The sequence below is a fragment of the Phalaenopsis equestris genome, unplaced genomic scaffold, assembly GCF_001263595.1.
Source record: "Phalaenopsis equestris unplaced genomic scaffold, ASM126359v1 Scaffold000672, whole genome shotgun sequence".
NCBI classification, from domain to species: domain Eukaryota; kingdom Viridiplantae; phylum Streptophyta; class Magnoliopsida; order Asparagales; family Orchidaceae; genus Phalaenopsis; species Phalaenopsis equestris.
In genome coordinates, this window is record NW_018165112.1 from 85,730 (window position 1) to 100,294 (window position 14,565).

At 34.6% G+C, this 14,565-nt stretch overlaps 1 protein-coding gene across 4 annotated transcripts in view; it reads left to right on the forward strand.

Moving 5' to 3' along the window:
* Positions 1-4,230: 4,230 nt before the first annotated feature.
* The window catches only part of LOC110030188 (KH domain-containing protein At4g18375-like), a 38,062-nt gene continuing 27,727 nt past the window's right edge, over positions 4,231-14,565 (forward strand). Inside the window, exons 1-5 of one of the 4 annotated variants that reach the window (XM_020732787.1) lie at positions 4,231-4,284; positions 4,369-4,412; positions 5,390-6,049; positions 7,549-7,998; positions 8,071-8,316. In XM_020732787.1, the coding sequence (XP_020588446.1) occupies positions 5,420-6,049; positions 7,549-7,998; positions 8,071-8,316 (1,326 nt within the window). In that variant the 5' untranslated portion in view covers positions 4,231-4,284; positions 4,369-4,412; positions 5,390-5,419. The other 3 variants (XM_020732789.1, XM_020732788.1, XM_020732786.1) reach the window with 3 other exon arrangements.

Below are 14,565 nucleotides of genomic sequence, written 5' to 3' on the forward strand. Positions count from 1 at the left end.
TATTACCTAAAAATATCATCATTTCGACATAAAATATCCATCTTTTCTTGCATAGAAATAAAATATAAGGAATAGAGATATAAATATATAGCAATTGAGGGGTATGCATGTAAATCTTCCTAAAATAAAAAGATTAACAATTTAAACACCATATTTGAATATATTTTGACATGTGACATCTAATTAATTACATATGAGATATAAATTAGATTTGTGTCCACATCATAATTTTTTATTTTTACATAAATATTTTTATAATTTATCATGTGAGAAATTGAAAGACGACTTTATTAGATATTGAAAATTATGAAAGCGAAATAATATTAAAACAATAAAAACTAAATTAAAAAAAATTTTGGCAAGTTAAAATGTCAAGATTCCTTTTTTTATTTTTATTTATTATTATTTTTTTTTTGCAAATTCTCGATTTAGTAAATTTGGAGAGGACGGCACAAAAGCCAAAAAAAACACAAGTAAAAAGGCAGAATCAAATATTTGACAGTAATATTGTTATTATCTTTAAATAATATTAAATTATGTACTTTTAAATTTTAGGAAAATTCAAAATTAATAAAAATATTTTTATTATAAAATATATAATAAACTAATAAAATAGTAATATTTTAGATCCTGATGCAAAACTACTTCAACGCTCCAATCACATGCGCTAGATGTATTGTTCGACTCCAGTAATAAAAAATAAATAAGTAGTTTAACGCATGAAGGGGTCGTACCGTACACATGACGCATTGTGATTGAAGTCATGATGCAGTTTTGTATTGAACTTTTGATATAATATTAGTTCGTGTTTGAGGCAATGGCAGGGTGGTGTTGTGGTGTCCGCAGTATTTTTTTCTTTTTTGCTTTACAAAATAGTAAGTTGCCTGTTTTTTCAAAAAATTGTAGTGCAAAATTGTGTTTTATAATATGATCTAACTAAATATGATGGTCGTTAGAAAACTGCAATTATATATATATATATATATGAATATATATATATGAAGATTTATTACTATAATTTCTATTTATTTATATTTTTGATATATTATCTTAATCATGAAAATTTATATTTTCACTTTTTAAAAATAAAAATTTGATGCTTTCATGCAATATTAAAAATTTAAACTTTATCCATAAAAAATACAAATTCATTAAATTTGTGTGACATGTATGTAAATAGGGTTGTCAAAATTGCTAGTTATTCGTGGATAGGATAGCTCGTGTTTGATTCGTTCGCTAAGTTAATGAGCCAAAGACGAATACTCTTTTTGTGCTTGATATATAAACAAACCGAACACGAAAAAATATTTGTCTGTCGTGTTCGGCTCGTTTTAACTTGAAATACTACTCATCAATTATATATATATATATATATGATGGATAGTATTTTTAAAAATTGAATTCACCACAAAGATACAAAGATTTATGATAAATTTAAATTATTAACTAAAAAAAATAAAATAAAAATATATTAAATTATATTAAAATGATATTTTATATAAACAATAAGATTTAAATTTGATCTTAATCCTTAACATCAAACACATCATACGGCTGCATGATTAGAATTGTCAAAACGATTCTTTATTCGCAAATAGCTCGTATGTTCGAAATATAAATAAGCTGAACACGAACAATGATATTTTTTAACGAGCCAAACTCGTAGCACCCGTAAAATTCATTATAAAACATATAACAAAAAATAAAACAATTAATTCATATTTAATAAATATAATTAAAATCAATATTTTAATATCACAATAATTGCTATGTTCCTCGGTCAGCTTCACTTGAACTGAAACGAGCAACAAAGCTCTGTATTTGCAGAATCTCCGCTTAATTACATTTTTGCCACTCACCTCTCCCACACCGGCAGCCGGAGATTCTAACTATACAAAGCTCTTTTCCCATTCTACCCCTAATAATTACCACAATTACTACAACCAGGTTAACCAAACTACGTAATAACCTCCTTCGACTAGGGGTATATACGAAATCGGCACCTTTACCGGTTGTGAAGCGGGTCCGGGCAGCTAGGTATCAGCCGCTTGCTATCGTTGAACCTCGCCGCCGGCAAAGTCGCCGGAATTTTTACGGCATGGGCCTCAATCTTGGTCGGAATATCACGGGCCGCCGCAGCGAAAGGGTGAAGAACAGCGATTACTGTAAGCAGGAAGAGAAACGCGTTGCGGGAGGCGGTTGGCATCGCCGGAATTTAAACCACCGCCGGAGAATTCAGTGCATTGAAGAGGAGAGGGAGAGGGAGAGAGAAAGGAGAGCGTCTGGGGGATCGTCGCGTGGGAGGAAGAGGTTGGGGAAGAAGGTGCATGGGTTTAAGAGGTGGGGGAGGTGGATAATTGGCCTTGTATTTGGAGAAAACTACGAGAGTGCCACTGGCGGCAGAGAAGCTCTCCGCCGTTGGATTGTGTGTTTAGGTTTATTGACCTTTTTCTCATCACCGTTGTTGACATCTGTGTCATCGCCATCATTATCATTAGTATTATTTTATTAGGATTTTTTAATATTTATGTTTGGGTGAAATATTTAACAAGCTATATATAATATTTCATTTTAATATATCGCCTATAATATAATATATATGTATAGCAATTACTTTATTAATTTTATTATTACATCACTTTTAGACTTAATTTGGACTGTTAATGTTATATAACATAACATAATGTATCATATTTTTCTCGTAAAAAATGATAGTAAAAATTGATGTAGTTGTCATTATTTGATTCAAATTTATAGCTAATGTGGTGAAGATTTCTCGTCCTATCAAATGAGGGGTTCTAAGTGTTCCACTCGATCAAGTTTGGCCCAATCAAGATGATTTATGAGTCACGATAAATAAGAGGTAGAACGCTACTGAGCCCTCGTCTCGACCAAGAGGATTGAAATCGACATTGGGGAAGGAGCACAATGCACTATGACAACCATAGTGCTCCCTCGAGTTTATCATAATGCTGGAAATCATTAACCTTGAATGGGCGTTCTCATGAAGCGAAATATATGAAATTAAGACAAGTGAACGTATTAGTTGGCAAGTAAGAAGAAGCGGTTGATTAGCTGACAATTTTGACACCCCAAAGGTTATCATTAGAAAAAGACAACATGACGAAAAGATTATTGTTTAGGAGAACGAGCAGAAGCTTATTTTTCCCTCTTTTTTCATATAAATTGGTTGTTAGATGGTAGATTAGGAGAGGATTTTTGTGGAAGGATTCTCTCTCTCTCTCTCTCTCTCTATTACATATACACACGGGAAACATTAATATTTTATATATTTCACACTCTAAAGTTTAATATTACGAAATCCAAAATTCTGTTAACAACTTCCGTTTCTCTCTACCGACATCAACGTAGCTTTTGTCTCTCCTTCGTGGTATCGATCTTTGCTCCAGTGAAGTGAGATGGGTACGGGTTTATGCCGGCAAGGAGGAGAGAGGTTCAGTTTTCCTTAAGGACTAGGAAGCAAGTTTGGTGAATTCGAGTAAATCTTCCTTTGATGATTTATGATAGGATAAGATGAAAACATAATGAAGAGAAACTTGGAGAATTCAATGGTCTCAGTACGCCACAATTTCATCATTGTTTTCTCGAGGGAGCAAAACCGGGACAAAGGATAACATTGGTAACTGAAGAATTGGTTGCCATCGACCAGTTGTTGTGTGACAGTGTTTGATTTGGCATGGGCTTGTCGGCTGGCACGGTGCAACAGGAGAGAGGATGGTATGAGCTCACCGAAGGTGCGACCCTCTTTGGAGGAACTCTTCACCTAATTTTGTATGATGCTAAGAAGAATTAAAGAAGAAATTTGACTTTTTGTTGCTTAAATCCCGCAGCCATCCCAGTTCACACGAGCAAAGATCGAACTATGATGCATGTAGAGAGACATAGAATGTAGCTATTAATGAAAATTTAATTATCATAATATTAAATCTTGAGATGTGAAATATATATATGCCTCTTATAAGTGTGTATTGTTGGTAGAACAGTCTCTCTGAAGGTCATAAGTCTCCTTAGATCATCAATTTGAATGCCCGTGTGTAGACTGTAGAGTGTGGTACTCAAATATTTAACACACTTAAAAATGATGAAAACTCGTCTAATAACTTCCGACCATTCATTTATGTAATTAATCATATTAAATGTAACGTCTCATAAAAGAAACAAACCCTAATATAGTTTGAGTGCACTCCTATTAATCCATCGAGCCAACGTCAAGCTCTCCATTTCAAACCCTAATGAGAATAGGCTCCGCGCAGGTCCGTCCTGGTAAGCGAGGGCTTCTTCTCTGACTCTCGTCTTCTCTGCTCCGCTTTCTGCTCACTAGGAGCTAATTCCGCTTCTCTTTTTCAGTTCCGACTTGCTCTCCCGTCTGAAGAGGCAATACACACTTCGAGGTATATTTTGTTCCTAAACTTCTCCTTACTTCATCAATGGATAACTTTTAGGGTTTTTATACGTAGTTGCCTCGAGTTTTTATTCCTGAAAGTAGCTTATTTGCTTATTCTTGGCGCTTCGTTCGATAAGGAGCGCGAAGGACCCTATTCGAGTATTGGGCTTGCTGGTGTTACAAACCCTAGGCTCCAAGCTTCAAGTTTGTTTTGCGAAGTTTTATGCTTTGATTTATTTGTTTTGTTGTGTTGTACTGCATAGGATAGGGAATGCTCGGAAACAGCTGTTGGGGGGTTTGGAAGATTAGAATCAGGTTGGGGACATTGAAGTTTACAAAATAGGAATTTTGACGGCTTACGGATTCATGAGTGCTGTATTCCGATACATTGCTTGAAAAAAAATGTTAAAAGCTAGTGATTGGTCTAGTGTGTAGTGCTCGAACAGTTTTAAGTTCTAAATATATTATTAATGATTTATTTGTTCTGTGTTTGTTATATTTTGTTTTTTGCCTGATTTCTTTCTAGAACCTGCTCTTCCTTCCTTGTTTGAAAGGTAATACTATCTTATTTTTGAGGAAATGGGTTTACAGTTGTTTGTTTTGCAGCCACAACTTTCTAACTTGAAGCCTTGAACATGATTGTGGATGTTATTTTTCCATGTGATTACTAGGGATAAATTTGTTTTAGAAATTTTGGAGAAGTTTAATTTTGATGTGATCTCTTTTATTGATTATTTGACACATGTGCTTTTGTTTCTTCTCCTTGAGTTTTAGTCCTAGCTTTAGCTCACTTCTACCTGTTGTTGAAACCATGCTGATTGTAATTATTTTCTTTTTTTTTGCAAGCCGGACTAGTTTAAATAATTATATCTTTGGTTTTATTCCTTTTTTTTATAATTTATTCTGCAAGTTAGCAACTTTATAGTCTAGTCAGATTTCTTTTTAGTGATGCCATTAGTTTTCAACTAGACTTTTTTGCCTCAGCTGTTTCAAAGTTTTCAATCTCCTGGTAATATGGATGATGAAAGGCGGTCGTCTTATGGGAACTACAAGTCGGGTGGTTCCAGAAAACGATTAAACTTGGAATTGGATAATGGGAGGTACAAGCGGCGCAACACTAATGATGTTCATAATGCTAAACCCACCGATACTATATATCGCATTCTTTGCCCAATCAAGAAAGTTGGTAGTGTTCTCGGGAAAGGGGGCGATATAGTTAATGCTTTGAGAAAAGAAACACACGCTAAGATACGAGTCGTTGATGCCATTCCTGGTGCAGACGAGCGAGCAATTATTATATTCAATTATTTGCAACAACGAGATGAACGAAATAGTAAAAGCTATAACATCAGTGGTGATGATCTGGATATGAATCCACATTGTCCAGCACAGGATGCTCTTCTAAAAATTCATGATAGGATTGCGGCAGACGAATATATGCGCGGCGGAGTGGTGCATGAAAGTGCTGAGCCTGATGATGATGTGGTTGCACGTATTCTCGTCCCTCAAATTCAAGTTGGCTGCCTTCTTGGAAAGGGTGGAAATGTAATTAAAAAATTACGGCAGGATTATACTGCGAACATTCGCATATTACCTTCAGAGGAGCTTCCACCGTGTGCTATGAGATCCGACGAACTAGTTCAGGTAAATTCCTTCTCTGATCCATTTTTTGGTTTATTTACTGTTTATTTTTGTGTCAATAATTTTATAAATATTTATTGAATTTCACTAAGCTGGTGTGTTATTTTGTAATTTGGCTAAAAGTTGTGTGAAAAACTTGTGTAAGAAGTATCTTCACATGCATCTGGCAATTGAAATGTCCAAGAAGAAGGATTCATGAAACCCAACACTATATAGTTGAGGCGAGACTAAGGACTATGTCAATGATTACTACGAAATTAGAAAAGAAATTCATTTGGTATTCTCAATCCCATCTCTATAATTGAAAGCAAGTCATATGCATAATAGCATTAACAGAGAATATAAATGCTTGATCACTTTTCTTCATGAAAAAAGTGCTTGTATGCAGGCGAGAGCGACATTTATAAATTTTTTTTTTCACATTTGTGCTTAATTGTAGTCTCACCTGAAGCAATTCTTTCACAATTTTTTTTTGAGGTTATAGAAGATGCAGTTCTAAGAAGAGTTCTTCTAGAAGCTTCACCATCTTAAGCTTTTTATGTGTTTTATCAAGCTCTTTATGTATTGCATGGTTTACTAATAGCTTCCTGTAATTTGGAGTGTAATCTAGTAAAAAAGTTTATTTTTGTTTTCCAGGTTTCACTTATATGCTCAATTGTTTTATAGTTGCAGTCATAGTTCATTATTTTCTCTTTTACAGGGATATCATATTATGTTTTTTTTAAAAATGTACTTCTCATAATTTATAATGGATGAACAAGCATAATATGTCTCAGTTTTTTTTTCCAGATCTTTAGTTCTTTACATTCCATCTCTCTAGTGTTTATTTCTCGTAGGAATTTGTTTTTACTGCTTGTTTTATCAAACGTTCATATTTAAATGCATAGTGCGGTACATAGTGCGCTTTTAAAATCTATACCCTGTTTTATTGCGGTGTTTTGTGTATTGGATATGCTTCTTGGAGTAGGAGTTATTGCATGTATGGAGTTGAAGGAGCTAATGCATAGTGCGGTTTTAAAATCTATACCCTGTTTTATTGCGGTGGTTTTGTGTATTGGATATGCTTCTTGGACAAGGAGTTATTGCATGTATGGAGTTGAAGGAGCTAATGTTTTGTTCTATTTTGATTCAGCGGAATGTTAAATAGCATCACAATATGACCTCTTAATCATAGTTTTAGTATTTTGCTTCAATTTGGGTTGGTAAGTATCTATTTTGATTGAACCATATGCGAAGCTTATTTATATTTTGGGGCATCTGCATACATAGCTTCCAATATTTATATACCTACACGTCTGACACCTAAACTTTCATATTTACACACATAGCTCTCAAATCTTTAATATCACATCGAAAATAGTACTATTACAACTCTTTAAAAGTGCATACACTTTTTTATGCATAAGTTTAAAGCACCATGTATGTAAATATGAAAGTTTAGATGTGAGATATTGGTGTTTGGCCCTGCTGATGTCATTTGCTAACATATTGATACTCTTTAGATATCTGGTAAGCCAATCAATGTCAAAAGGGCTCTTTTTGAGATTTCTACGTTATTGCACCATCATCCACGAAAGGATACTCCTTCTTTAGATGATATTATATCTGCAAGTACACAACACATCCACCAATCAGGCCCCGAAATCTCCCCTCCTTTGCCACACAGAAATCCAATGCTGTCTCGCTATTCGCCACCAACACCATGGTTTGATGGATATAGAATTGAATCACATAGTCATGGTCCAAGTAGTTTTAACCATGGTGCTGACAGAAACGGAACATTGGAGGATTTTTCCATAAAAATTCTGTGTTCTACGGAGAAGATTGGCAGCATAATCGGTAAAAGTGGTGCAAATGTTAAACAATTAGAGAAACAAACTGGTGCTAGAATTCATGTTGAGGGCTCTGATTCTGATGCTAAGGAACGAGTTATTGTTGTTTCTTCGATGGAGGTAAATATTCCATTTCTTGTGCCATATGCATCATTCAAATTTTGACATTGTATTTTCCTTTAACACATTTAGGTTCCATCAAATCCAATTTCATCAACCATTGAGGCTGTTCTTCAACTTCTGGGAAGAACTTGTGAAGAAACTGAAAAAGGTAAAGTCACAACAAGGCTCCTCGTCTCCTCGAGTAAAGTTGGTTGCATTCTTGGAAAAGGTGGAAATGTAATTAGAGAAATGAGGCATCGTACCCAAGCTCATATACATGTTTTTTCAGAATCTGAAAAACCAAAGTATGCATCTGATGATGAAGCACTTGTTCAGGTATTCTTGGCTATTGCCATCTTTGTTAACTGCAACTGCTTTTATATTTAATTGTTTGAACTATAGAATTATTCTGAATCTATGTAAGAATCGAGAAGATACTTTAGTTATTTGATGTTAAAATCATAGAGAGAGGTAACATAAAAACTGTTAGAGTGAAAATGGTATGTTTTTTCTGTAACTTTAAAGAAATTCAGGAAAGATCAGAATTTTTAAGAGATTCTGTTAAATGATAGTTTGGAAAGGCAGCTTTGTCAATTGGTAAGAAAAAAAAATGTAAAGAATCTTGTAATTTATTTTAAGTTAGACCAAGAAAGGAAGGATTAGTTAAATTAAGCAAGTTGCTTCAACACTGGTGAAGCACCTAAGAATAGACACATAATGTGTGGTCTATTTTGGTCCATTTTCTTCTTTTATCTTCTTGGGTTTCAGCATGTTTTGATTTTATTATTGCTATACCATTTGTGTTGTCTTGCATGTGGATCTTTCTGCTTCCTCATTTTATCCATGAACCCTTTAATAGACACATATTACCATTTTTGCTATGTTTGCTTACATTTTCTGACTTTTTCCGCCATGAAATATGAAATACTCATACTGCAGATTGATTATTCTATTTCTTCATAATGGTCTCCAATTTTCTTTCTATTTTCTCATGGGGACATTGTTGTTGATTGCTAAATTCAGAAAATTAGGCTTTTATTGCTACAAACTAGTTTTTTTTTTTTGTATTTTGCTACTATTTCTCCATTTCTATTAGTCAGTAATTTCTTTGTTTTGTTTTGTATGTAGCTTGATGGTCTTATACAATTTAAATTTGGTAAAATAGATTGTTGTGTCTTTGGGGAAACATCTATATTATTTACATATATGTAACACATAAATTTGTAAGTTTAACTTCTGCCTCATTGAATTAAAACAGTTGGTATGATCTTCCATTGGAAGATGAATCAAGATTAATATCATTTCAAGTGGATACGAACTCTGAGAAGAGGGAAGGGGAAAAAGGAATTTTATTATTCATATATGCTCTAAAAAATTACAGGACTATTTATTGACTCAGAAAAAAAAAAAAAAAAAGAGCAAAAACAAGCTTGCTACCGCCCAATTATTCATCTACCAACTGAATTCACCATAAGTTGTCATAAAAATATATATCTTTTCTATAACTACCCAACCAAATATTTTATGGTAATACTCTGATGTTGGCTGTTGTTCTTTGCATCAGGTTCTCAAACCAATTTTCCCTCCATGCTATTTATTTAAGTGTATAATTCTTTAGCTATTTTGAATCTGGTAATTTGTTTATGAATATTCCTAGAAATAGTTTGTTTTCTGTTTCATCTTCTTCACTAACTTTCATTCTTTCAGCATATTCAAATTGTACAAAAAGCTGATCTAAAATTACTGTATGCTTCATTACACCCCCATTTAAAATTGTTAAAACAGAAAGATGGAAATTCTAGACTAGAAATTGGGAGGTCACTTTTAAAGGATTTAAGATCCGAGAAATGATAAATGATATGTATCTACTCTCCAATGGTAATTCCAATCAGTATGCTACTAGAAAAATGCCGGTCTTATTTCTGAGCGGTCCAAAAAAATGCTTCACTAATTTGTTGTTTGCATGGCTATCATAAGATGCTTGTTGATACGGTCGGAGTTTGAGCATTTCTCCAAGGCCCCAATAATTTTTGCGAATTTCACATCTCTACGGTCGTGTTCAAATAAGGTCTTTATTTTGAACTTGTATTTTTGATGAATCATATGTAGCAACTCATTGCGATCCAGTAAGGATGAGTGCAAACACTGATGGCTGCACTTTCTTTGACATAAGAGGGAATTTATGGAGGTAGGCTGCCATAAAGTGTTTGATAACGAGCCTTTTGAATAGAAGAGTGAAAACTTGTTTTAACTTAAGCTGGCCCGAACCAAAAAAGAAAAAAAAAATCACGTCTTTGGTTGAGTAGAAGTGTATGCTTGCAAAATTTTTTTCTAAGGCGCGTTTTGTAACTTTGGTTTGCCTATTTCTCTCTAGGCGATATTTATTGCTATAGTTTGATTGCAATTTTTGTCGAGATCCCTTTTGCATGTTTATTCTGGCAGGACCCATTTATTTGTTGCCCAAGTTTCTTATGAGGTTGGTATATTCTGATTGATTATAAATTGATCAATCTTGAATAAAATTGAAGCAAATATACTCTCTAATATTGAATGTATCTGCAAAATGATTAATGAGGAATTCTCTTTTTTATTTGTCTTCCTTTTGGGTCATATACATAAAAATCAGCTGTCTTTTGAAATCCTATCATGTTTACCTTCTTGTGTTTATGATTAATCTCTTTTCTTACTCACCCAATTTTCTACTTTGACACTATAGTCTTTTAGGATTATATTGATGTCCACTTGGACTCTCTATGAAATGTGGAATTCTTTGTGAACATGTTTGATACTAGAGTTAACCCAAACCACAATAGAAATAGAAATATTATTGCTGAAATCAAATAGGGTTACAACGACGACTCTTCAAACAGAATATAAGTGATAACAAACATCAAATGAAACAAGCAAACACCTATAAAGCGTATCCTAGAGTGGTGGAGGTCGGTTGGGTGGATCGGGATGTTGGAAGGGGTGACGACTACAAAGGAATGTTAGTGACAGTGAGGGGAAAGTGCAGAAATGTGGGGAGAACAAGTATGGAGGTTTTCGTGGGTGATGGCAGTGGGAGTGGGGGAGGATAGCTATGTGATAGCAGGAGGGAGGTGTTCCCTGATTGTAAAGGGCGATAACGATGCAGTGGGAAGGCTGGGACAACATGGAGGTTTGGTTTGTATAGCAACAAAGCTGGAAGGAAGCGAGAGGTGACTGGGAAGCGAGAGTGGCAGAAAGCAGCTAACAGAAGGAGAAAAGAGGAAGATAGTTACCACCTCGGGAGAGAGATACAGTCAGAGCACTTTCCAATCCTTTCGATACAAGCCTCAAATGGGAAAACAAATGTTTGGCAGCTGTCTTGACAGAAATCTGAAATAAAACTCATAAAAAACCTAACATTGAGACAGTGAACAACATATTTGTAATAAGTATTAGCAGTCAAAATAGGTTAGAATTTGAAAAGGTAATGGGTCAAATTGGAAAAAAGTCCTGCGTTAGTGTAGCAACTACAATGGGGAGAACAAGTATGGAGGTTTTCGTGGGTGATGGCAGTGGGAGTGGGGGAGGATAGCTATGTGATAGCAGGAGGGAGGTGTTCCCTGATTGTAAAGGGCGATAACGATGCAGTGGGAAGGCTGGGACAACATGGAGGTTTGGTTTGTACAGCAACAAAGCTGGAAGGAAGTGAGAGGGGACTGGGAAGCTGGAGTGGCAGAAAGCAGCTAACAAAAGGAGAAAAGAGGAAGATAGTTACCACCTTGAGAGAAAGATACAGTTAGAGCACTTTCTAATCCTTTGGATACAAGCCTCGAATGGGAAAATAGATGTTTGACAACTGTCCTGACAGAAATCTGAAATAAAACTCATAAAAAAACTAACATTGAGACAGTAAACAACATATTTATAATAAGTATTAGCAATCAAAATAGGTTAGAATTAGAAAAGGTAATGGGTCAAATTGGAAAAAAGACCTGCGTTAGTGTAGCAACTACAATACCGCGTCTGGTACTATAGCAGCTATAACACCGCAACCCAAGCTCCTTTGTCAATTTTCACATGTAGATCAACTCTGCTCCTTTGTAGATTTACTCTCATTTTCTTGTGTTGGTAGAGCAAATTTGGCCGCAAGCTTTTCAAAAGCGGCCATCGTGGTAGTTATTTAGGGTGCTATATGTTTGGACATGTGATTTCTGAAATTGGACTATGAGCTTTGCAAGTCCTCCAAGCTTATTTAGTTATCTTGATTGACTGACCTTTATCTCTCCATAGAACCTTCTATTTCTTCACTTAATAGCATGCATGTCATGATGAAGTCTTAGAGTTTTGAATTAGGGGTGCACGAAAGACTAATGAAATTGGTAGAAAGTGTCATAATAAGGGAATGTGTAATCTATGATTTGTTAATCTAATCGAGTGGGAGAAAGAGAAGAGGGGACATTGGTGATTTTAACAGTCTTTATTCTAAGGGTCATTGTTCCTTATTGGGTTTAATGAGAAGAGAAAATGCGAGGGATCTCAAGTGGCCTCTTTGGCTGAATATTGGGGAGTGGGGGGAGAGACAAAGAAAAAAGTCATTTAATTCCTCCTATTCATTTGTTGCATCCTAAAGCTTTTTATACAAAAATTTGTCTTGGTAAATTCATGTCTATTTGTAATTTCAATTATTTAGGAATCAGTATGTTAAATTTTCTACATCCATTTAAAGTCCAGGTGAATTTTGCTTAAATCAAGGCAATATTCCCTTGGATCTCACTTTAAAAGCTAGTAAGCGATGTAGTAATCTGCAGAGAAAATTGCGGAGATAATATTGGATGAATTTTTTTTTTATTTCATCCGCATAAATTTATTCCATGCAAAATTGGTTACTCATTTGTCCTTTTGAAATTGCAATTTAATCTCTTAATTTTTATTGTCAGTATTTTCCAAGGTAAACTTTTATTTTCTTATTTAGAGTCATGATCCTCCTTTATCATTTTGTTCTGTAAATGCAATCAATTTATAGAATAGCGATGATATATTTGACTCATGATGTTGATCTTAATAACATTAGAACCTGAATAACTTCTTTTAATACAAATTAAATAGTTTGTGCATTTGATTGGGCATCTAAACCGATAATCATTTTTCTGTGGACAAAAGCAATTTGCACGATGCCCAGTTTTTTTAATGAGGTTTCCATGTTTTGATTGATCACAAATTGATCAATCTTGAAGGAAGCTAAAGTTGATTTACCATTCCAAGTAATGAATTGTACTTGCATATAAGGAGATTTCTTTTTTTTTTTCCATGGATATGCTATTCGGTTGACGTATTTTAATTGATTAACTTTGAATAAAGTTGAAGCTGATTTTCTATCCCAAACAGTGAATTGTTCCCACATAAATGATTAGTGTGAGTCCCCCTCGAAGCATCTTCATAAAAGCTAGTTGTGTCCTTTGAATGCATCAAACCTATCCCAACATTATGTCTGACTTCCTTGCGATGTGGTTGACCTTTTTTGGTATTCATCAAATTGTCCACTTTGGTACTCACTTTTGGTTCTCTTGGATCGTATTCATGTTCTCTTAGACTCTTGCATGAGTTGTTATTGACTTTCCTTTTTTTGATGTTATGTTACTTTTACTTTGTACCTAGCTTTTTAAAAGTTGTCATCATGGTAACTGTTTGGTCAGCCATCTAATTTTACATATAATTTGTGAAATTGGAGTACATATAATTCGGAAATATACTTTTAATTCCCCTACACTTCTTTTAGTTAATACAAATCATAATGAAATTCATAGAGGTTGGAACTACACTTTGATGGCAAACTTGATCTTTAATTGGGGGTGTATGGAAGACTTATAGAATCAACATGAAAAATACTATGATAAAGAGTATGAATTGCGCGGTTGATTTGAATTTTTCCTTAATTTGATAGAGTGGGGGGATTATTTTGTTTGTGAAAACTCTATGATGAGATTTCATATTATTTACATAGTGTAATGAGTGGAGAGAAATTGGGTTTTTTTTTGGGTGGGTGGCTGTGGGGGGATTGTGGTACCTAGATTTCTCTCTTACCCTATTTGACGACACACTTAATTTTAAAATTGCAATTTTTTAATTTATTACTCTTGTTTAGTCATTAATTAACTTATCCTTCCAACGCTAAACGTGTGTGCACGCACGCTTACCGTGGCCTGTCTAAAGCCGCTCGAGTCACCTCTCCCCTCATTATACCTTTTACAAATATGATAAACACTTGAATAATGATGTTAAACACATGTGTGTGCGTGCGAGCGAGTGGGCATTTGGGTGCGTGCGTGGGCGGGTGTGTGTGCGTGTGCGTGGGTGTCTATATAAATATATGCACACGTAGTGCTAACAAGTTGAGAATATGTATATACATGATAATGGGTACATTTGTTTTTTTCTTATAATTTTTTTATTTGTGGATTTGGTGGTGCTTGTATATAGCTTGCTGGGAATTTCCAAAACATTTGTGGATTTGTTGGGGACGGTGGCTGAGAACCCGCTGGAAGGGCTGGGGAAAGGGCTTTGACCGCTAGAAGAATTGTGGATGAAACGTTAGCGCTGGAGGGCGGTAGAAAGAGT